This window comes from Drosophila willistoni, chromosome 3R (genome assembly GCF_018902025.1).
Source record: "Drosophila willistoni isolate 14030-0811.24 chromosome 3R, UCI_dwil_1.1, whole genome shotgun sequence".
Lineage (NCBI taxonomy): Eukaryota > Metazoa > Arthropoda > Insecta > Diptera > Drosophilidae > Drosophila > Drosophila willistoni.
The window spans coordinates 1,814,866-1,839,378 of NC_061086.1; the positions used below are offsets into that span (position 1 = coordinate 1,814,866).

The 24,513-nt window shown below is 40.8% G+C and overlaps 1 protein-coding gene across 1 annotated transcript in view; it reads right to left on the minus strand.

The window, feature by feature from the left end:
• Positions 1-23,720, minus strand: part of LOC6651562 (transcription factor SOX-6) — a 45,091-nt gene extending 21,371 nt beyond the window's left edge. Inside the window, exons 1-4 of the mRNA XM_023180152.2 lie at positions 23,132-23,720; positions 6,302-6,680; positions 5,733-6,226; positions 4,925-5,039 (exon numbers count right to left, since the gene is read on the minus strand). Of these exons, the coding sequence (XP_023035920.1) occupies positions 4,925-5,039; positions 5,733-6,226; positions 6,302-6,679 (987 nt within the window). The 5' untranslated portion in view covers position 6,680; positions 23,132-23,720. The remainder of the gene's footprint in view (positions 1-4,924; positions 5,040-5,732; positions 6,227-6,301; positions 6,681-23,131) is intronic.
• Between the last annotated feature and the right edge of the window lie 793 nt (positions 23,721-24,513).

The window sequence follows — 24,513 nt, forward strand, 5'->3', positions numbered from 1 at the left end:
GTCTCCTCCTCGCCAGTGCTTTCGTGTCGCGCTCTCCTTTCTCACACCTTCAGTTATTCCCTTATTCTCTCTGCCATGCTGATAGGATCGTCATCGACATAAAAGTGGCGAACGGGTGTGAATGCATCTGAATGAGAATGGATGTGCCTGTGACTGTGCTGCCGGCACTTATTCTCATTCTCATTCTAATACTGATTCGGGGGCACTATGAAAACATTTCTCACTTCATTAAGACGCCTTATAAATATCAAGTGCCTGCCTCTTCCACTACCCCTCCCACGGAACCTCTGCTCGAATGTTTTATTGTTTTCGGTAGAAGGGTGAAGTGAGGCAGGGGAGCAGAGGATGGGAGGATGATGGCAATAGGTGTGTGGATGTTGATATGATAAGTTTGCGTCGCATGGTGGCTCGTGCGCGACTCGTGTGTGCCGCTCAACTTGATGGCCGGGAACGGATGGAGTGGAGTCGCGTGGAGTGCGAAGGGTTAATGCAAAGACGCTAATGCTAATAGAGGACCGGAGTCTTCCACCCGTGCATCGTCACTCACGAAAAGATTTGTGCGCCCAGCATCAATGGGCAGATGAGGAGGTGGTAAAATTAAAAACTCACTTGCCTGATTCATAATTGTGACTGACAATCTTAGTCGGGGAAATCTTATCTATGTGTTCAAATGTTCCCGATGTGAATTTTCCATGAATTCCAGCCAGGTTGAAAGCCTTTTGGAAAACCTCTTTCAAAAACACGACTATCACGAATGCCCTTGCCTTGTGTTGCGTTTATCCAAAGCGTTCCTCTTAAAATCTTTATTGCTTAAAAATAAATCACCTCGAATTAGCCATTTTGCGTTTGTTTTCCCATTTTATTTTACTTTTTTTTTTGCCACATTTAACCGCTGGCACCACCAACCGCCTTCGCCTTCGCCTTTGCCAGAACCATCACAACAACAACAACAACAACAACAACAACAACAACAACAACAACAACAACAACAACAACAACGACAACAACAACAACAACAACAACAACAACAACAACAACAACAACAACAACAACTACAGCTGCTGCTCCTAATGCATTTTGGGCTTCCCTTGCTTTGATTTTGAAAGGCTTCTGACAGTTTCTAATTTTAAAATAATATCTTCTCGACATATTCCGCCCATAATCCCACACACCATCCATCCGCATCCCAAACCCTGGTACAAAGACTTACAGTGGCTCGTGTGCTCATTTTGATAAGCATGGAGTTTGGTTATTAGATATTGAATATTTGGAATTTAATCTCGATCGCACTCCGAATTCGGAATTTTGAATTCTGTGACAATTACTTGAACTTACTAGATGACTTTCTAGATGACGCCCACTAAGTTCAAGTTATATTTTATGGCTTCTAATATCCCAAGATTCAGATAGACAATGAACATTTTACAGCGATATTTATGAATTTTATGACATTTATGGATGTGTTGAGCATTCGCTGTTGTCGTGGGTATAAAATATGAACTGGGCGATCAATTTAAATGAGAGATGTTCGGCATTTCTCCGTGGTACACCCACACCATGGATACGCAAGAAACCAAGTGGACGGATCATAAATTTTTTATACGCGCATATGCATGGTGAATAAAATACGAAATACAAAATATTTCGACAATATAGTGTATTGTACGGATTCTATATTTATGATATATATTTTTCTGTTATAAGCATTCCCCTACAAGCATACATGCATACAGACATTTATATAGAAATAGACTTTTTATAGAAATCTATCCATTTATACAAAAACACATTTGCCGACAGAATACGAATATTTATTGTTTCGATTTCCAAAAAAACAAAAATCGATACATAACCTCAATAGAGATCGCTATCTCCCTCTCTCTTTCTCGATTCCTTTCTTTGATTCGATTTGATATGATCTTCAATTTTAAAGGATAAAAATCAAAACTTTGATGTCTTTTATACCAACCTCGAGTCAATGTACCGCCAGCATCCTAACCCGGCATCTCGTACCCGTGCTTTCCCGTACCCGGACGTTCCCGCCCGTTCCATTGCATCGAATCGCGTTGTTGTGTGCCGCTGCTTTCCGCTTTCGTATTAATTTCTGTTTTCATTCATAAATTTCGCTTTTTAAAAATAGAACATCTTCTTAGCAACGATTGCATCTTCCACTTCGCACTCCCCACAATCCCCACCCTACCCTCTGCATTTCCCATTCACAACTTCAATTCCCATTCGCATGCCAAGAAAGTTGACGCAAGGCAAGGTTAGCACAATTTGATTAATATTAGAATATTTGTGGGCAAATTTTTAAACGCATTTCCGGTGTGATTTGCAACTGCATATGGAACGAACGGCCCAACAAAATATATCCAAACATATATACCGCAATCTGACCTTACCAACAACGTGTAACCTTTAAATTAAGGCTCAGCCCCATACTTTGCCTCTACATCTCATACAGAATCGTCCATGTATACATATTTATGTAACTTGATATGTACATACATATGTACTTATGTACATGTATCTATCAATGGAGCAGAAGAACAAGGCGGATTTGAGTGAGATAGCGCAATTTATTTGTTTCCTATTGGCAGACATGGAGCAAAGAGAATACTCTTCAAAAACGCCCATACAGTGGACTTTTGTGTACATGCACATACACATGTACTAGCCGATGGGTCGATGGGTTGGGAGGTCATGTGGACATACACACGTCTGCACCTGTTTACATTCATGCGCAGGTGAGTGGGAAGTGGCTAGAGTGGAAATGCTCTGCCACACATATAAAGTATTACCCACTCGTTCTCTATCACAAGCAATTGTTATTGAAGTGCAAGAAAACATGTGTACAAAAAATCTGAACGAATCTGTAGAAATTTCCTTCTAGAAATGTTTCTCCTGAATTTCCGAATATTTTGGTAACCCTTAGGATTCATTTATTAAAAAAGTTTGGCCACTTTCCCCTTTATGAAAAAGAGTGACAGCTGAAGCAAGTTCTGCAACCAGGTATGAATCTCTGGGACCAGAGAACATCCAGCATCTAATTAACATAAAATCCGTCCCGGTCCGTGTCCATGTGTGTTAATGCGTTTTTAATGAGGACGACCTTTGAACTACAACTACTTAGCACCGAGATATCATCTTATTGACGCTATCAATTGCGGCAGCTACGCGGTTCAGTTCTCCTTTTACCAAGTCCACGTACAACCCCTGGGCAAATGCAGATTTCGTTAGATTCTTGGGGCAATCCTCCCTTGTCCTCATCCCTTTTGTTTCGCAAATCTTGCCGATAAACATCACATTAGCGTGATTCCAAGCCGATTAGCTGAGCTAGCGAATGTTGCGCTGTCATCGCCCCGTTGTAACAGTGTCGCAGGACGAAGTGCTGCCTCATTCTTGCATACAATTGGGCAGACCGTGGTCGGGGCCCAAGAAACAGAAGGTCATTGCTTTAAACGGAGATTCCTTACTAGAAAAACAGGATTATGCTAAATTCAGGATCGAGACCTGGATGGATAATCAAGGCTTTAGCAATTCCATTGGGACTTGAATTTTAAGGATCCATTGAAAGAACCAGCGTTGGACCTCATTTATTTGCAGACGGCAGACGCGAACAAAGGATCATATTTATGCATATGTATATGTAACTAGTTAGTTTGTCCATTTATACCCACATCATCCCTATAAATACATACAAAACTATTGAGAAAGCACGAGAGGGCGTTCCTAAAAAGTTGGACGGGCATCTATGTCCACATCCATATGGCCATGTGGGTGGCCATCGCCAAAGAGCAAAGCGAATGGCGAAATTGTGGGGGATGGGCAATGGTTGTTCATGTGGGTGTGGGCGAAGGCGGAGAGGAGAAGGTGAAAGCTGAAAGAAAAGCTTATTGTTCGAAGCTTGAATGCCAAACACAGTACAAAGGCGATTCAAAAGGAGATTTAAGCATGGCACAGAAAAGCTGAAAGAGAGTACCGAGAGTACAGGTAGAATGGAATAGAATGTTCACAGAATAGAATTTATACAATGGAGCAAAGCGGAGAATAAAGGAATAAGGAAGAATAATACAACTTTGTGGGCAGCACGAGGAGGAGCAGGAGAAGCAGCAGAACCAGAAGCACAAGTACAAGAAGAAAGCAGAAAGCCGGGTAAATGCAAAATGAATGAAATGAATAGAAAACGGTAGAATGAAATATGTAATAAAAAGTACAGAGAAATGGGATTTGCGCACTCATACGTACAAAGTATTCACATTCACACACACACACGAAGACAATATTCCGAATTTAAAGCTCTAGGACCCGGACCCAGAACCGGATCTTATAGCGATCCAGTGCAGATATGATATTGCAGCGAATCATTAACAAAGCTATTTTCTACTATTTGCCTATTCGGTGAAAGAATAAAAGTAGAAGAATTTGTTGTACTTCAGATTTTCTTATTATATTTTGAATGTTTTCCTGTTAAATCTTTGTTAAGTTGTAATTTTTATTGTTTACGTGCTTACTGTGTACTTTGAGGATGAAAGCTAATTTCTCAATTTGAAGTTGAAAGCCATGTGGGGCTCCGTCTTTGAATGTCTGCTACGTGACTCACTCTGACTTCGAGATCCAAATGCTTAGGCACGACCTTTCTAAGGTGTTCAAATCCATTGCCAAAAGCCAAAATTAAGTGGAGTTCAATTCAATTTACATATTATCCTTAAGCCTTGGCATTCCTGTCCATTATCGAACCAACCACCTCCCGCCCCGGCGATGCGGGAGCACTTTGACAATTGTTGCGAAACGCCCAATTCACATGAATAATAAATGTCGTTTGTTTTGCACAAAATTTGGGTCGACCTTCGATAATTTGGCTAACAAAGCAGGGAGGAAGCAAAATTCGAGGCTGGAACACCATTTGGACAAAGAAGCTTACCTGATTTAGAAGTCGACTGCGTATCATCTGCAGCTGTCGAATCATCTCGGTTACCGTGCGATCCTTTTCATATGCCCGCTCCTCAGAGATGGCTCCTGGCAAGATTCCAGATTCCCTGTAAATATATTCGACCATGAGTAAAAATACACCCACAAAAAAAGATTTGTTCAAACTATGACCCAACCCGCCAGTTCCGGTCGCCACCAGAAACCGCTCTTGCCCTCACCCACTAGGAAAAGCTAATTTAACATAGCCAAGAAAATTACCAAAACATTTGGACAGACACTTAAACCAGAGAAGGGCCGAGCAGGTTGGAGGGGTTATTGATATTGGCGCTGGTCGCTGGGTGCTGGATGCTCTGTGGTCGTTTTCGTAATTTGCCATTGCTAACTATATTCGCCATTTCCGTTGGTGGTATTCAATTATTCAGCAACAATCTAAAAGCGTAAACTGAAATTTGAGCAGCAAATCAAGCGGGTTGGCACTCCGATAGATACAGAAGGATACCGGATGGACGTGCCGTCGCGACGACGAGGACACCGCCTTTTTACCAGAAGCTTTTGCTAGTTTTGGTGTGCATTTTTAATGGAATTAGATTCAGCAATTTTCAAAAAGGAAGCTCTTGTAATCCGACAAGGGGCAGGGATATACATGGGTTGGTATGACTTTGCGTTTAGCTAATATCCTTCAAACGGGGTAGGTGGGCAAATGTTCTATATGCTTATCCGCAGCTGGTTTTAAATTGGCATCTGCCTATCGTAGTTGGACTATCGCGTCAACTACATATTTATATAGAAATGAGACTTACCTCAGTGAAATACTTGGCTTTAGCATGGTGGAGTATTCCGTTGTGTTTGGACTAACATAGCTGGAAAAAAGTTGATGCGGTGGTCCTGCAGCCGATGGTGAAATTCGCTGTTCTGGACTGGGTATACATTTCTCTTCAAATCCAATGTCAGTCCCTATTACGTCCTTGTTGTGGTGCGATCGCAGCTGAGCTTCATCTGTCCCTCCTCCGTCTATATCAGCGAGATCCTCTATGCGCATTAATGCTTTTTGACTCACTTCCATATCAGCCAGCGAGTTCTGCTTTGAATCCTGAATTTCAAGCATCTCGGAGTCCTCATCGCCTTCCACCCTCGGTAGCCTCCAGTTTTCATCAGCGTCCCGGCCATTATAGACACTCACATTGCTCTGATCCACCGGCGATGAGATAAAATTTGACTTGCCACCGCCATTGCTGAGGCGCGATTTGGACCCAGTCTTCTTTACGCGCCTTTTAGACGTAGAGTACCGCGTTGACTGCAAAGATAAAAGCGTTATGCGTGCAAAGTAGATGTAGGGCCAACGAGTTCAAAGTGTAGAAGTGAACTTTACCTGGGCAGCATTGTCCGTCTCCGATTCGTTGTTGGAGCTAAGTCCGGCGCTAACACTTCGTGTATCTGTGTCCAGATCTGTATCACTAGTTGATACCATACCCAGGCCAAGGCCAAGGGCGACGCCCAATCCCAAGCCCAGGGACATATCCATATTCTCATTGGCCATAGCCGGACCACCAGCTCCGCTATTCATAGTGCATCCGCCGTCTTCATTCTTATTATTATTAAAGAATTGTTGCTGCATCTTGTCGCTATCATCGATGACATTTGACGCATGAGACTCTCTGTTTTCAGTTTTCAACAGCTCTAATCTCTGCAAGCTGCTCTTTGAATCGGCGTCGACTTTACTGGGCGGTGATTTCCGTTTTCCCGACATACTGAAAATGTGAAGAAGACAAAAAATTACATTTCAAAATGTTAAAATAGTCTAAAAATATGTTAATTATAATATATGATATTATAAAATATGAAGTTATAAGCAGATTTGCACATATATGTCATTATCATAGAATTAATGTAGTTAAATGGATTAAAGAAATCAATAACTTTTTATACGCTTGCAAAAAGGGTATATTAATTTTGGTTAAAAGTGTGAAACGCATAGAAGGAAGCATCTCCGACCATATAAAGTATATATATTCTTGATCAGCACAGCGAGACGAGTTCAAATAGCCATGTCCGTCCGTCCGTCCGTCTGGATCAACGCAAACTCCTCCTAGACCGTAAGAGCTACAGAGCTGAAATTTCGTTTGTTTTGCACAAAATTTGGGTCGACCTTCGATAATTTGGCTAACAAAGCAGGGAGGAAGCAAAATTCGAGGCTGGAACACCATTTGGACAAAGAAGCTTACCTGAGGCTTGTATATACTGCAGGCGTTGTATATCTCGGATTCAGCCGGATCGGATCACTATATCATATAGCTCCCATACAAATGGCAAAGTCACGAACAGTGACTTTTCGTAATAACTTCGTTATTTTCTAAGCTATGATCATGAAATTTAATATTGTTGAGTTAATTACACATATAAACGACTATGCCAAATTTGATCAAGATCGGGTGATTATATCATATAGCTCCCATAGGAACTATCTTTCGAAAACAGTGACTTTCCTCAATAACTTCGTTACTTTTGACCCGATTGCTTTCAAATTAAACATTTGTTAGTTTAATATATCTGTCAATGACTGTGCAAAATTTGATAAGGATCGGGTAACTATATCATATAGCTCCCATAGGAACGATCGGTGGAAAACAGTGACTTTGATCAATATCTTCGTTATTTCCTATGCTAAGATTGTAGGCCGTTCTTTCGGAAACATTAGCCCTTTTAGCTTAAACGTTTTTCCACTTTGATGGGTATAGGTAAGGAAAAAGTTACCAAAAAAGTTGCAAGGGTATACAAACTTTGACGCGGTCGAAGTTAGCCCCGGCCCTCTGGTTTTTTATTGTGCTAATGGAATCCCATTTATTTTGAAGACTCTTTTAAGCTAATCTGTGCCTTTAGCTCTAAGAAGAACTTTCTGCATCATATCGTAGACTTGCTTAGATTACAACTTTTCGAAATTTAAGTCAAACCTTGCCATCTCGAGGACAATCTTTACAAGAAGATTTTGGGTATTGGGTCTAGAGGAATGCACAAAGGGTGGACTTTTGTAAGCTTTGCCAATTTTTATTTAGCCCTATTTAGTTGTAATTCCCAAACAGTTTTATGTTTGAAGTCATGGTACGGCCAACCTCCTAAATGCATATCCTGCATGCTATATGTCATAAATATTTGTTTCGACTTGATTTATCAAACATTAAACAAACCAAAAGTGCAGAAACCCGTTTTTTTCAACTTTGCTGAAAAAATAACATACATATATATACATATATACGTACATATAACAAACAAGTACCCATTTCACTTCATATGAATGAAGCAAAAATCATTTTTGAAACGTTTTTGAAGATTTAAATTTGTAGCGCTTCCGCTTTTGAAAATTACAGAGGCCCCCGCCCATATGGAGATCTTCTTGCTCATTCAGATTCTCCTTTTTATAATGAATCAGTGACGTCAATGTCGCTGTTTTACACTACCGAATTTATGTACGATTTAAATGTTTCTGGAGGGACATTAAATAGATTGGTTTGGAAGTCATGAAAATCAATGAAAATGTAATACATGAACTTATGAGGACCTGGATCCTCTAAAAGAGGGCATATCACTGGAGTCTCCATACCAAATTGTATAGCTCTTGCTTTTATAGTCCCTGAGGTCTAGCTGCCTACACACTATATAGCACAATGAATATACATAGATCAGACTGAATACGTGCTGAATTCACAAGCTTGGGCTTAAATAACATCCTCAGAACTTCTAGAGAAGATTGCATTAAAATTGACAAATTACCAAATAAACTCGTTTGACCTTATAAAATATGAAGTAAGTAAGTCGTTTCGCCGACTTAAGTATACCATACACCAGTAAAACAAATATTTCAAATTTATAATAACAAATGCATTTACGTATTTTTGAAAAATTCTGTTCACATGCCTTTTTCAAGCATATCTTACCATCTCCCTCACTCAAGCATACAAGCACCCTAGCGCCCCCACCAGCCAACGGCCAACTCCCGCAATATGGAAAAACGTTTATATGCATAGCTTGGCTATTTTTAGTCCGATTTTGATTAAATTTTGTAGTCTGCTGGATGTTAGTATCAAATTTAAGTATACATACCAAATTTGGTGTCTCTAGTTAGTATAGTTTTTGAGAAACAAACTCGATAACTGTACATACTACACGAGACTACATACCAAATTTGGTGGCTCTAGCTCTTATAGTCTCTGAGATCAAGGTGTTCATACGGACGGACATGGCTAGACCGTCTCGGCTGTTGATGTTGATCAAGAATATATATACTTTATGGGGTCGCAAAAGCTTACTTCTGCCTGTTACATAGATATTGGTGACTTTAATTTACCATTTTACCCTATGGGTACGGTATGGTATAATAATAGCAGAATAATAAACAGTATTCCATAGCCCTCGCTATGAAAAATTAGTCTATAAATGTATTTCTAAAGTACAACCTTTTCAGATACATCGATGATAAATACATACTTACGTACATACATACGAGCACCCTATACATATGTACATACATATATACATATGTATGTATGTACATATATTGCGTGTGAATCTATGCATAACTTTTATTGTGGCGCTAATCGTAAGGCATCAGCAGTGGTTTCATCTGTGTTATTTATATTTAGCGGAACAGTCGTCCTCTCGACGCACTTCCGGCTGTGCTGCACTACTTGCAATTGGCAACACTATGTACATACATATGTACATACATACATTTATATATATTGTACATATGTATGTGCATATGTATATATTTTGCATTTTTATTTTGAGTGACAAATTGGTAGCAACGAAGCCACGCGGGAAAAACCACGCTCTCTGCAATTGCGTGCACCTTAGAAAACGGAAACTGCAATTTGTTTAGATGCAATCAGTACACACAAATTCGCAATATTTGTGCTCATATATTTTAGACAGACATACATACATACATATGTACATATTTCTATGGTAAGTGCATCCCCATGAGATAAGATAGTGTGCGCGCCACCCAAGCAATTCACGGAGTATATAGGACCAACGTATGTACATACATCCGACATTGGATGTTGATCAGGAATACCCATGGTGTAGTTTTGAAGTCGAAATGGCCCCATCCCTAGCATCCCGATCTACCCAATCCCCATCCTCATTCACATCTTGGGCACAACAACAAAAACAACAACTGATTGTTTTTCCGATTTGCTTTGAACTGAACGTTTTATTTATAATGATGACTTCCGTTACTCGGCGACTCGACATCGACTTCGACTCCGTCTCCAATCCATCCCCAAGGCACTTTTGTGCTGCGTGTGAGTGTGTGTGTGTGAGTTTAAGTGTGTGTATGTGCGAACATACGAATTTAGATAAAGATTCGTATACACATGACATTCGCATACTCACACCTACGCGCGCACACACACTGGCAAAGCAATTCAAATATTGACTTGTACACTTACAAATAGCTTCCGCAAATTCACTTGAATGGGTTTGGTTCGGTTTGGTACGAGTTCCTTTTTGTCGGGTTGTGGGCTGTGGCGTTTGTTGTTTTGTTTAAATAGCAATATTTATGAACACACACACACACACTTACATATACATATGTAATTTCCGAAATGTAAATGTGAAAGGGCCGACGCCCGAAACCGAAAGTACGGAATAATAAATAAATAAATTAGTTACGGCGAATGGTTAAGCACACAAACAACACTACACACACATATGTATATACATGGGCATAAATGAGAGCAACAATAACGGTTCAAATCGAAATCTAACATCAATGACAACCACCCTCACTCACTCGCTCTCGTTCATTCTTTTTCTCTCTCTCTCTCTCTCTCTCCCGCTCTTCGCCAACAGTGATTCTAAGAGAGTGCGGCTACATCCTTAAATTTTTGGGAAGATGCCAGAACACAGTGCACGCGGATTGAGGGACAAAAGACACCCACAGTTAGCTGTACACTGAGCGAAACTGATTGGACTTGTTTCAGGACTTGGGCAGCCTTTTGAACCAACTTATTATACAAATTAATTGTTGGTCTATTAAATTTATTTAGCATCAAATTAGCATAAAGTGCCAATTTAATTTAAATTATCCATAAAAATCTTTTTTAAAAATAAAACAAAATGCAAATTTAAGTAAATCGTCTTCGTTATTTACTTCCACCAGATGGGACAAATGTAAGTTGTTTTTGATTGTAATCGCCAGCCTAGCCAAGGAACCCCAGAGACAAACTTATTGTTGGTGGTTATACGCTCCATATCAAGGATACGCTATCTCCGATACTCTTATCACTCTGCACACATGATAATTAAATTTACACACCAAATTTAATATCTCTGGTCTTTGAGAAAATTATTTAGGTTCCAAACCATAGAAAGGGTGCGGATCAAACATTTGAAACGTACATAATATGCAGGTCTAGGTGTTCATACGGAAATATGGACAAGGCTAAATCGACTCTACAATTGATGTGGATCAAGAATATTGATAAACGTTACAAAAATATGTGCATTGAATGTACAAACCTGCATTCAATGTACAAATCCTTTACACATCAGAAATTTCACGATACCTGATTTCCGTGCACATAACATTTTAACATTTTTTCAACACCTTAAATGCACCTGATGTATTTTCTATTGGAAAAATTACATGCCGCAAGTGTCAAAGTACATCGTAAACCGCAATCAATCAATCTATTGAAATACTGACTTTTTTAGTTTTAATTGCTGGTCGATCGATCCTAACAGGGCCGGATCCACCGGAGTGGTCCGGACCCACCTCGAAATTTTAAAATTTCAGACTCCATGCACGGTCGTTTAGACTAAATCGCATACCTGACAAATTTTTACATTGCATTTGTATTGGTTTAGATTTTGTCTTATTACACACTTTTAACCCCTCAAATTTTTCTCCTTTTCTAAACCCTAGATCCTAGACAGACACTTTTACCCATGATTCTAAATAACTTGGATAATTATCCAAACTTACAAATTTGTTAAACATTTATACTAGTGATAGACAACTTAATATAGTTTAAGAATTCGAAATATTTATGTGATCAAACAGATAATTTCGAAATCGGATTATTAGGTATTGATTTGAATATAAACAAGATAAACAACATTAAATCTAGTTTTTACTTGAACAATCTATAATATCGTCACATCGATTATATTAGTTAAGTTTATTTAAGATAAAATTACATGTTTAATTGATTTCCATTTCTTTAAGTGTAGTGTGAATAGAAAACACTCTGCTGCTATTTTCCTATTGAGACGATTTTTCATTATATGCAATTTCGTGTAACATTTATCATTCGCTGTCGAAGTGGCCGCAAATTGTCCAACTTTAGAGCCAAAGAAACATAACCCGCGGTAAGAGTTTTCCAAATTGTTGATGGGTTCGATTCGATTCCCATCCCCATCCCATGCCCATATCCGTATCCGTGTCCGTGTCCCCATCCGCCTTGCTCCACCGCCGCCTCATTGACTCAAAAATGTATGACCACTAAGTAGGCACGTGGTCGATGGTCGATGGTTGATATGAGTGTGTGTGTGTGAGTAACCCAAGGTGCATACAATAAATATTATGCTTTCCTTTTTAAGCACTGCCAAAACATCATCAGCAAACAACACATAAAAATGTGAAACCGCCTGACGCAATAATGAATTTTCAATTGGAGTTCTAGCCAATCCAACCCAAGGACGAGCTGACGAGCCCTGCCTCTGACGCTGACTCCGACTGTGACCCTGCCACAATTCCATCGACTTCTGTGGCATTGTTTACGAGCCCACGGCAACCCGCGCACGTGCTTGCATTAAAAATGAATTTGGTCTTCCCGGTCCCAGCTTCGGCCCCGGCCGATTGCCTCCGTCGGCGAATTCTAATGGGGGTTCTTTTGAGAAGGCCGGCGACCACTTTGCAAATTGCAAGAAGTCTCAATCGGACAACACGCCCACAACACGCCTAAGTCATCATTTTTAAATAGGTAATATATAAATGTGTGCAAATGTATTGTTTGTTTTCTTTTTCTTAAAACAACAAGTCCAATCGAAAAATATCTTCCACCTCTAGTACTTCGGTCATCTATTTCCTTCTACTCTATCTCAAATTTAACAGGACCAGAGAGATTTAGCGACAAGAGGAATCTATATTACGAACAAAAACCAGGCGAGTCTTTTGACTCAACAAGGTTTATTTTGAATGTATTGATAAAAACTGTTCAGTATGAGCTTCAATTAATTTGCTCTTCCTTTTCTTTAAAATTAAAAAATTGACTACTCTTTAAAGCTAAATCAAAACTCAATAATGTTTATATTTAGCTTAGGTATTACAATATGTACCAAGTACCAAGTAAGGTGCAAGTTACGGCTATGAAACTTCCGTTGTTTGTTGTACGTTTGTTGACAGATTTTCCTTTTTTTTACATATCATTTTTTATAAATTATTTATTCAAAATATCGAAGCAGATAACTTTTATAGGATGTAGCATAGGACATAAGTACATATCCTAGCAGATGTGTGACCTCTCCGCTTAATGGACTCCCATTTGCCAACAAAAGGCTTTCCAAAGAATTAAAAAATATATTTACCTATTTGTCACATTTATAAAACATGTATAGAATCAATTCTCTCTGATTTTGAGTTTTTTGGCGAAGACACTTTGCATAATTTATTTTTCCAGTCATGGAATTTGAAAAAACTGTGAATGGGGTTTGATTCGGAATTAATCAAATTATTTAGTGAGATATCACTGTTTTCATAGTTTTAATGCGTAACCTTTAGTTAAAACGAAGTAAGTCGACTTGTCGACTTGGGTATTCAGATGAAACAAATATTGTACGTCTATTAAATTGCTTTAGCATGCCTCGTACCATATGCTATCTCGCTCACTCTGCAAACACACGATCACTCTAGCGCCGCCACTAGCCAACGGCCAATTCTGCCCTTATGAATCGCGTAGTTTGTTTCTAGTCCGATTTCAATAAAATTTGGTCTGCCAAATTTGGTTGCGATAGTCAAAAAATTGCAGCTGGCAATCGATTTTTTCCAAATTATGGAGGCGGAAATGGGCGTGGCAAAATATTAAGGTATACAAATCCTGCGCCCATACTAAAAAAATCTACATTTTAAATTTGGTGACTTTAGCTTTCGAGAAAATTAGTTTTATTTCATTTTCGTGGGCGTGTCAAAATTTTTAAATAATCAATATCTGCGCTTCTATTGAGCTAGTTTACACACTAAATTTAATGTCGGTAGCTGTTATACTTTTTAAGAAAAACTGTTTTTTTTTTAAATTCTGGAGGCGTAAGAGGGCGTGGCCGAAATTCCAATTAACTCTATCTATTTACATACTACACGAGTATACATACCAAATTTGGTGTCTCTAGCTCATATAGCCTCCGAGATCTGCGTGTTCATTCATACGGACGGACAGACGGACGTGGCTAGATCTACTCGGCTGTTGATCCTGATCGAGAATATATATACTTTATGGTGTCGGAGAAGCTTCCTTCTGCCTGTTACATACATTTTGGCGACTTTAATATACCATTTCACCCTATCGGTGTATGGTATAAAAAGGAGCTCGTGTCGTTTGCTAATTGTTCACCTACAATTTCAAAATATATTTATAAAACGCCAGGCCGAGACCATTAAAAATATGTTGATTTTAGTATACACTTGCAAAAAGGATCGGACAAATTTAGGGTAGGAGCGGACAATTAACAATTCACTTATAATGACTGTTTCGGCTTTCAACATTTCGACAGACATAAGATCTATAATTCTTGCAAAATTTTCAAAAATAAAATAACTTTTTATACCATACACCCGTAGGGTGAAATGGTATATTAAAATATGTATGTCAATCTAGCCATGTACGTCAATCCTTTCGAATGAACACATAAGTACATATGTATATTTAGAGCTGGAGCTACAAAATTTCGTGTATCGACTCATCGAGTTTATTTATAATTTTTGCCACGCCCACTTTCGCCCCGCAAATTAAAAACAAAAACGTATTTTCTCGAAAACCAACAAAATTAAAGTCGCCAAATTTGGTACTTAGATTTGCTTAGTATGCCCATTGCAGCCTCCATAATTTGGAAAAAAACCGATTGGTTTCTTCCTAACTATGTGGGCGAAAGTGGGCGGTGCAAATTATTTAAACATTCACCGTCTGTTGATGTTGATCAAGAATATATGTAGATATTCTTTATGGGGTATGATAAACTTCCTTCTGCCTGTTTCTTAACTTTTGGCAATCGTAATATACCATTTTACCCTATGGGTGCAAGGTGTAAAAATTAATTTCTTCTATAATTTAATGGAGTTTGATCTAAACCCTTTTCAGTGAGTGTGGCAATTAAACATTTTGTGCAATCTATTTGTCGGGTTTCGAAATACATTAACCAGATAAAATCGATATCGTAAGTAGAACAAAAGTTGATTTTGATAACCAAAAACACGAAATTTTATATTATTTTTATTTAGTTAATTGATTATCCAGAAACAGTCAACCATAAAAACTACAATTGATAAGTAGAAATAAATTTATTAAGTGAAAAGATTAATTTATTTGTATGCTTTTTTTGTAGAGTTGTTATTGGAGTTCACATTAAAATCACATTACTTGGGGCCACTTTCTTATACCAACACACACACTCTCAGACTAAGAGACAGAGAGAGAAACAGCCTCTTACACACTCACACCCACTAGTTCCGGTGGAGTTTTATTTGCATATTTGGGTGCACAATAAGTCGGATCTCGGTGTACGTTGTCTTTGTCCGCATGGGGCACTTACAAATCGCAGTTCAAAGAGAGCGAAGGCTTTTGTATTTGTGGCTGTTTTTGTTGTTGATGCGCTTTGTGCTTTGTTGCTGTTGATGGCGCACTTGTTTGGTCAAAAAGCCGCAAACAAAAGGTCGACTGGACCGCGGCCAAGGAAGCAGGACTAAGAGCAGGACCATCCGTTAGGCAACAACTGCGCAGCGGGTCAGGTCACCCTCACTGATTCGAAGGGCGAAGGACGAGCGACAAGGACGGTGGCTTGTGCTTAGGTCTGTCCATTATTTATGCCTATTTATGTTTGTTCGTTTCTACATTACACTTTGCGACATCCCCCCATCCCCCACACCCGTTTTCAATTTGTTTGGCGAACCGAACCAAAAGAATGGACCACAGTTGCCCTTTTATGTGCATATGTCCGGTACGCTTACATTTGATGACGGGAATGGGTTGGAGTCTGCATGGGGAGGGGTGAGGAGGAAAAACATTATTGTCGTTGTTGTTTACTTTGCATGTGTAGGTAAGGATGTATTTCCACAATCACCATTGACATGATGGCATCATCATCATCATCCGCACCCATCAATGAAATGGATAATAGATCAAACTGTTCATGGAAAAGCTGAGTTCAGAAAGCCGATCCTTAAAACAACAAGTTAAAGCCCACAAACGAAAGCCCTAAAAACGAGATTAAAGTGGAGTTGTTAGATGTCAAGCTAGTCCTAGTCCATCCACTTCCCAAGGTGGCAAGAATTAAAGCCTATTCAAACGAAGTTGGACTTCGTTCAGATCAACAATCGATGCATCTGTACACTCGGATGAAGTTATCCTTGCTACTATCTCCACCAGTCAAAAGTCATGCCGAGTCCAGCCTCATGAATTTGAGGTAAACATTACTGAACATCTTTCACGCCGGTGATTATTACACTTGTCGCTCCTCATTGTGTTTGGTACTTATGTGTTTGTGGAAACAGCCAGAAAGCACCAGACAACCGCAACATCCTGTCCAACAATCCTGCATGAACTTCATTCATTCCGTCTACTTATATTGATGGGCCAAAGGTCTGCAGCAATATGCTGCCCAGGGCTATGTCTCATCAGACATATTGATTTTCGAATCAAGTATGCTGTGTATGACAGCTTTGGAAAAGCGCATATTTCGTTCATCTAATCCCTAATCCGCTTATGGACAACTAAAGGACTAACTGAACGGCCACAGCGCTTTCCCGTATTATTACGATACAGTGAAAGCTCGAGATAAAATACTTTATGGAGGTACAAGATTGTTTAACTAAAACTGTAAAATGTGGGTCAAAAGGTTCAATTCGAACTTTCTATGGAACAAACCATTTAGGATCATGCCCAATAGGCGATGTAGAATTCAAAATTAGTATTGCTAGGTCAAAGTAACTTTGAATTGGATTTAGAATTATAAAGAACTATACATTTCTTTATGGTAAAAGTCTATATGTTATAATCAAGATGCATATATGAAGATGCACTTTCTTAAAAATTTTTTATAACAATTAACTTATTTATATAAACGGAGGGTTATATATTTATGCATTTTGGCAGCTTTCGGTTTATGCATGTTAAACAATACAAATTCTCAACTTTGGGAATTAAATTCTATATCTAAGGGGGACGACGCAAATCTTGTCCTAGGAACTGTTCAGAATTTTGCAGTTTCCTGTGGTACTCTTTGAAGGCCATACAAACTGTGGCATGAATGAAGTTTACCCACATCCTTATTCCGACTTTTTATTATACTTATTGTTTTATTCATGGCCATATGCGACAGACGCAGAATGCTTGGTATTTTTATAGTTCTCGAATTACTGGAAATGTGACCACTTGACCAATCAATGAATATTAAATGCTTATTTGTATATGACCACATCAATATGCTGAAAACCCAAACCCGAACCCAGACCAGACTCAGCCCAACCGCAACTCTGGCCCAGAATTATATATGGGCCCAGAGCGCAGATGATGGCATCGGGTCGCCTGCATTGACGATTTCGGCTTGTGATTGGGGTTGGAGTTTGAGTTGGTGATGGTGCTGGGGGTGTGTCCATTCGACTCCGTTTGTGTCCTCTTGGGGGCATTGCATTACTTGAACAGTTGAGATGACATTTTATTGTCATCGCCAAGATTTCGGTTTGGAATTCAACTCCCGGCGTGCACTTTATCCAGCTTATGACCACAAGTAAGTAGGTGAGTGGGAGCGCTGTCCGACATTCCCCCTTTTTTTCGAGAGCCATACGAAAATAAACTGCTTACCCGCAGTAGGAGTGGGAGTGGGAGTGGGATGGGATGGGAAGGAGAGGAGGAGAAAGAAAAGAAAGAGCAAGCCATTCATGCCGCAAAGACAAAAGATCACAAAAACGTTTGACAATGGGAGATAATGACAACATCTGAGACACATCTGGACACCATATGTGGCTGCCTCAGTGTTTCGGTCCAGTTCGGTGAAACACTGAACTGGATTATGGATTAGGAAGCGAAATGAGTGCACCTTGCGCTCCAGAAATGATTATGTTGCCCAATTCAAGTGATCCGGAATTTGTCAAGTTCAAGATGAGTATTAACGGTGAATATATTTGTTATGGAAACTATTTGCAAGCATATCCTGAGTTCCTGGATGGCAACTGCTAGACAGGCGTCTTAAAATTGTGCGTAGACGCCAGACCAGGCCAGGCCAGGCTAGGCGGCGGCAGAGGCGGTTCATGTACAGTTCCAAGTCGAATCGACCCAGGTACAGGTACAGGGACATACAACAGGTATGCACATACCAACACACATACACACGCACACGGACACGCACACACACACACACAAAGAGGCCAGTGTAAAAGAGAGCGTGTGACGATCGGAAACTAGATTGAGACAAGGACTGACTGAGTCTGAGTTTGCAGAGAAGAGCCTGAGATGCTGCAAAGTGCTATTGCCTCTACTGGTTGGCGATGCAATGCTTCATGCTGCAGCAGCTCCAGCTCCAGCTCCAGCATCGGGTCGCCAAGTCGTTGACTTGCAGTTATTTCTTTTCGTTTGTTTTCTTCGCTTCGCTGTCATGTTAGTATATCGTTTTGTTTTTTTTGTTTTTGTTTTTTGTTTTGCTTTGGGAACTTTATGCGCGGAGACACATATAGATGTGGCAAGTGTGTGTACACCAGAGTGTGTGCACCCTACAACTGACAATTCGGGGAATGCCGACTTCAAGGATCACAATGGAGAGATGGGCACAGTGACATTCATTCAAGTTCATCCGAACTATTGGGCTTTTCCAACTTCAGTTGTGACCCAATACAATTTGCGTTTGATTTTGAACAGTAAGTAGGGGCAGGGTATCCCACTGTCGTTTTAGATTTCCAGCCAGAGTGGAGCGTCTGTCTCTGTCCAGCTTGTTGTTTTGCTGTTTACTTGCTCTTAAGAGGGGCCGGGCACGGGTAGGGGCCCGGAATAGGCACGGGGGACCTAAAGTGCGAAAGCGGAGGAAAAGAGTGTAGTCTAGAGGTGGAGTTGCTTTGTACACGATCGGCAGCATCTCTTTCGACTCGCTGTATCTTTAACTTGAAAGTTTCAACTATTGCGAGGCATAACGCAAGTTCGTCTCCGAAGAAATCAGTATTAGTCGAAGGCACATCTCGGGGTGTAATTGTAATCAATGGTGATCATTTCATAGCCCACATTGTCCAAATGGAAGACAAACGTTTCGTTTGTTGACCGAAGACGGCCCACATCCGAATCACAATCGGATGGCCGACAAAACAATACAGCTTTTGTTCTCGAATCTCGTCCCTTGCAGCTTTTCTATGGGCAGTTCTTGATGGAATTTTTGGTAGAAAACTTTTCCGACTTCTCTGGAGATACAGAAAGGGGGAGAGAGAGAGAAAGATGGATTCACCAATTCATTTACTTCTTTGACTGCAAATTGAATTTTACGGTGCCATTGCTCTCGATTGAGTTCACTGCGCGGTCGCTGAGAAATGGGAACAGGAACAGGTTGATATTTTAATGTGATCTGAGCCTTGCTACGTGTCGGGATGAGGATGGGGCATGGGGCCGAGCACGATGAACATGGAGATGGAGACGACTGCATGCAGTTTGCCGCCACATTCCCCGTCCCCGCATCAAATCTAAACTCATCTGCATAACTTTGATAACAGACACAGACGAACAGAAAGATTGGCCGAGACAGAGTCTGAGGCAAAGGCAGATTCAGAGTCAGAGGCAGAGGCAGAGACAGAAACAGAGGCAAGTGCGTTGGACCAGCTGGACAGACGCGACTGGACACAAATCGAACATCATCCTCATTCCCGACCGCGCACTGTCTCTCGAATGATAAACGCACATCCACATCCACCGTCCACAGTCCACCTTAGCTCCAGCTTCAGTTTCTCTACGCTTCGAAGTGGCTCCGGGATTGACTTCGCCGCTGCGGCTGCGACTGCGGTCAGAAGAAACAGGAAACAACATTGTACGTTTTCTTCAGTGTACCCAGTGTCAGAGCTGGCGAAGCTGGCCAATTCGACGACACGCATTTAAGCTCCTTTTTGGATTGGTTCAAACGCAAATGGAAGGGTATTGGACAGTCGAGCAACACCCGGACATCTTTCTCGTTTTTCGTATTTTATTGATTTCTTGTATTCGCGTTTGCATTCGCATTCACCTGTTGTTGTTATTTTGAGTGTGTTTATTTTTGCGACGACGTAAAACAACAACACAACTAGTTTTTCCACGCCGCACACCATCGTCCACGTCCATATCTCTTACCTGTCCCTCCGCCAGTCCGCCACATGTCCGTCTGTCCGGCGCCGCAATTCGGATTCGACTTTATTTTATCTATGTACTCTAAAACACGTTTTTGCAGCATTTTCTCAATAGACTTGGGACTAGCACTACTGGCACACGCAAGCTCACACACACTTGCACACATTCGCACACATACGCACCACAAATTTACATCGTTCAATGTATGCGTAAATGCAACTGCATGCTTTATGCGTGACAAATCCAAATCCAGGCCCAAGTCCATTCTAAGATGCAATTTCATCAATTGAAGACGCGGCAATATTGGCAAACAGTGTGGAATTGATGTACATACATACATACACAGCTATAAATCATTGTTTAGGGAGAGCAAAGACCCTCAAAAGATCGGCAAACAGCCTTAGGACGCGGCCCCACCAACCTGTCTTTGTTTGCCCCGCCACTTACATACGGTTTCCCCTCACAACCGTCTCCATTCCAACTAACGTTTCTGTACGAGCCCAAGTGAACTAGCTGAGCAACCGAAATTACGTGGCGATTATTACGAAACTGAAATACATATGTATATCTAAAAACTAAGTGGAAAGGATATTGTCAGCCCAGTTTATGCAGAATTTCATTAGATAGTTGTTCTTTTTACCTAGCAGATAAAATGATCTCAAGTTAGAGTACCAGAAAAGATTGTATACAGAATGTTACTATGCATAGGAACCTTCTTCTCACTCCGAATGCTTAAAACCTTAATGACTTTGTGTCTGCGTTTTAGTGACAATGCTTTGTTCAATCCTCGCATTCGACTTATATGTCCTTTAGTCGTTTGAGAGTTGAGAAGAAACAAGTGTATGACACGCATTAGCTGTTTGTGCCTGCCCGGTGCTTAGATTTTGACTTCGAACGATCATCCTGAATATTTTCAATATTCAAAGGTGCTGCACAACAAAATCGGAGTCGGAGTCGGAATCGGAATCGCAATCGTAATAGTGGCAGGCCACTAAAAAATGCGTGTGAGATAAGCAAGTTCAGAAAAAGCGATTTATTTTGTTGTTTTGTTTGGCTCGCTGCCTGCTTTCCGCTTGTCCAGTTTTACCAGCTTGGCTTGCAAGAACTGGATAAAAACCTGTCATTCTGCCTTGGAGCATAGCGTCCCCTCCCGAGTTTAGCTTAATGAGCATGCGTGCGAGTACTGCCACATGGATATATCTCTGCGCAAGTGTGTGTGTAAGAGCGGGTAGATATGGCAGAAGGACAGTTTGGGTCGGTCGATAGGAGGCAGGGCTCTGCCGAGTTCCCAGGATTTTGGATCACAACATAGATCATATTCTGTTATTCTCCCATGGTCTACTCCTGCTCAAGGCTTTTTAAGTCAACCTATTATCTTAATCTATTTAGAACTATTGAACTATATTGGGAAATATTAAAAGTAATCAAAAATAATAAAATCTATTCTGCTGTGCGTGGAGTGCCAAATAATATCCAGAGAGGGTAAAAGTGCATTAACTCTTCCTTTTTTTTCTGAACTTGCCACAAACGATGTCTCTCTCAATTTACGAAAATGCCTTCTCAAGCTACCCACCCTTCTTGGCCAAGGAGCTCTCTAAGCGGTATTCCTACCAGTTCCAAAGCGGCTTTGACTTTGCCGCCAGTGTCACTGTCGGACGGTTGAAGTCTAGCCCAAACTAACTAACCTCCCCGTTGGATGGTTTCGTAGGCAAATTCTCTAAGACGCCGCATCTTTTCTTTGTTGTTGCACTTTCAGGGAGAAGGCGACGGGGACGTCCCATTCGGGCTGAATATGTTTGCGTCATTGTTTCGCCTTGATTGTCTCTTTGATGTATCCGTATTCGTGGACCTTATTTTGAATAAGCAAAGATGCTGCAACATGTTGCCCAGTCGCAGAATTTATGGCGTTCCACGGTGACACCCTTGAACAAACAATCGACATGCTGCCGCTGCCGCACCAACTAACAAAAACAAATAATTTGACAGATGGACTAACATCATTAATGATCTCCCTCCACCTTACCCCATTGTCTCTCTCTGTCTCTGTCTCTCGCTCTATCTTTCTTTGGGTAAAAGCTGGAGCATGATGTGTTGAAAATTTCAGGATGGATCGCATACATCGTAGAGTTAATTTTGGCTATACATTCGAAAAAACAGACAACCGCAACTAAAAAATAAATCAAAGACAAAGGCCCAACAACGAGGACCCGGGCCCCCTTTCCTCCTGATTCCCGCCCCTGGTTCCACTGGTTACAGTTACTCATACGAATTGAAATCAGAGTCGAATTCAAGTTGGAATTGTAGTCGTTGAAGCAAACGAACGAAAAAAAAACCAGTCCTGCCACTGAATGCACGATCAACTCACGAGCCCCGCAATTCCAATTCCAGTTCCCCCAAAGCGCAAGCCCATCTCGCGTGGCAAGTGCACCTGTCGCATCCAATGCTTGTGCGCCCAGACTTGCCCCAGCCAGGTGTGAGAGAGAGAAAGAGAGAGAGAGAGAGAGAGTGAAGAACAACGAGCAAAAGGCATTAGTTTCGGTGCCACAATTAGGCAGGGCATAAGAATTCAAGAAATTTGCGAACTGGTTAGATCGGATCAGAATCAGAATCGGATCCTCATTTTGGATGCTACAACTCACCTCTGTTGGGCTTTGCGATGGGCTGGATGAGGATCTATTCCTATTTCGTCATGACGTGTAAGAGTTATACTCCTTTGACTAGGTTAGCTTATGCAACATATGTATGGCTACACATACATACACAATCTGTACATTGGCAGATGCATGTATGTAAATATTGAATATGTATTTTTATATGGCACTATTGCATATTCACTTTACTAATGATCTTCGATCTGCTGCTTCTCTCACATTTCACTTTTAGTTTCGATGAGAATTGTTCGTTTTTTTCTTTTGAGGGGCGCTTAGGACTGCCCCAGGGCAAATCTAAATCTAATCTTCTGGTTTTGGGCCTCAGCCATATCCACACAGACACCACTCACGCACACAACTACATTAGGACATCATACATATTATACATGTGTCGTCGGTTGGCGAACGACGCTCCACAAACCGATCATTTTCAGTATTTTTGTTTTGTTTTTGGTTTTTCGTTTCTCGTTTTGATAAGTGTTTGACCTCCACGGCCAGTTCAAAATTTAGTTTGTGTTCACTATCCCAGTGATAGGGGCATTGCGGAGTGTACAGTGTGCCAGATTTAGATTAAGATACAGATACAGATTCGGATTCAGATTCAGATTCACTCAAATGCGAACGGGGTGATGATTGACGGCGATTTACTACAGCCTGCAAGGTAGGTGAGACAAAGTGGGCGTGGGGACTGGGCGTTGGGCGCTGAGCCTTTTAAATACGGAAAACGGTAAGCGAAACTACGGCGAAGAGACGCGATTCAGGCGAAATTATTGGTGAGCCGGTACCCACCACCATTGCGTGGCAATGTTCAATTCTCACTGACTCCAATTCCTCCAGCTCAAGATGTTCGGCTACGACTGGCGCAGCATCGCTAGTTCCCCCTCCTTCGTTTTTCAGCCGACGAGAGAAGACAAGTGCCCCATGCCCCATGCCTCATCCCCAGCACCAGCCGCAGTCCCGGCGTTGAGTCCGACTAAGAGAGCACGTGGTGCTCTCTTTGAACATGATTTTAAGAGCAACAGATTGAGAGAAGAAAAGTGTCGACCAATCAGCAACCGACGAGAACAAACTTCTGAATCTGTCCAATGGCATACTCGCTGCGACAGTGTGCCCGCCCACCTACCCCCAGAGTAGAGCACACAGTTTTGCTTCCGCTTCCACATCAACTTCCACAGAAGAGGTTATGCTTATTTTTATTGTATTGCCATCACTGTTGTTTCCAATTTCATTGGGAAACCCAATGTGGAATTCGAATAGGTAAACTCAAAAACAAAAGGGTGAAAGAGTGCCAGCTACCATTATTCTTTAATTTTCAACTCACTCTTATCTTACATACAATTTAAACATTTCAACAAGCTATAACTTCAGGA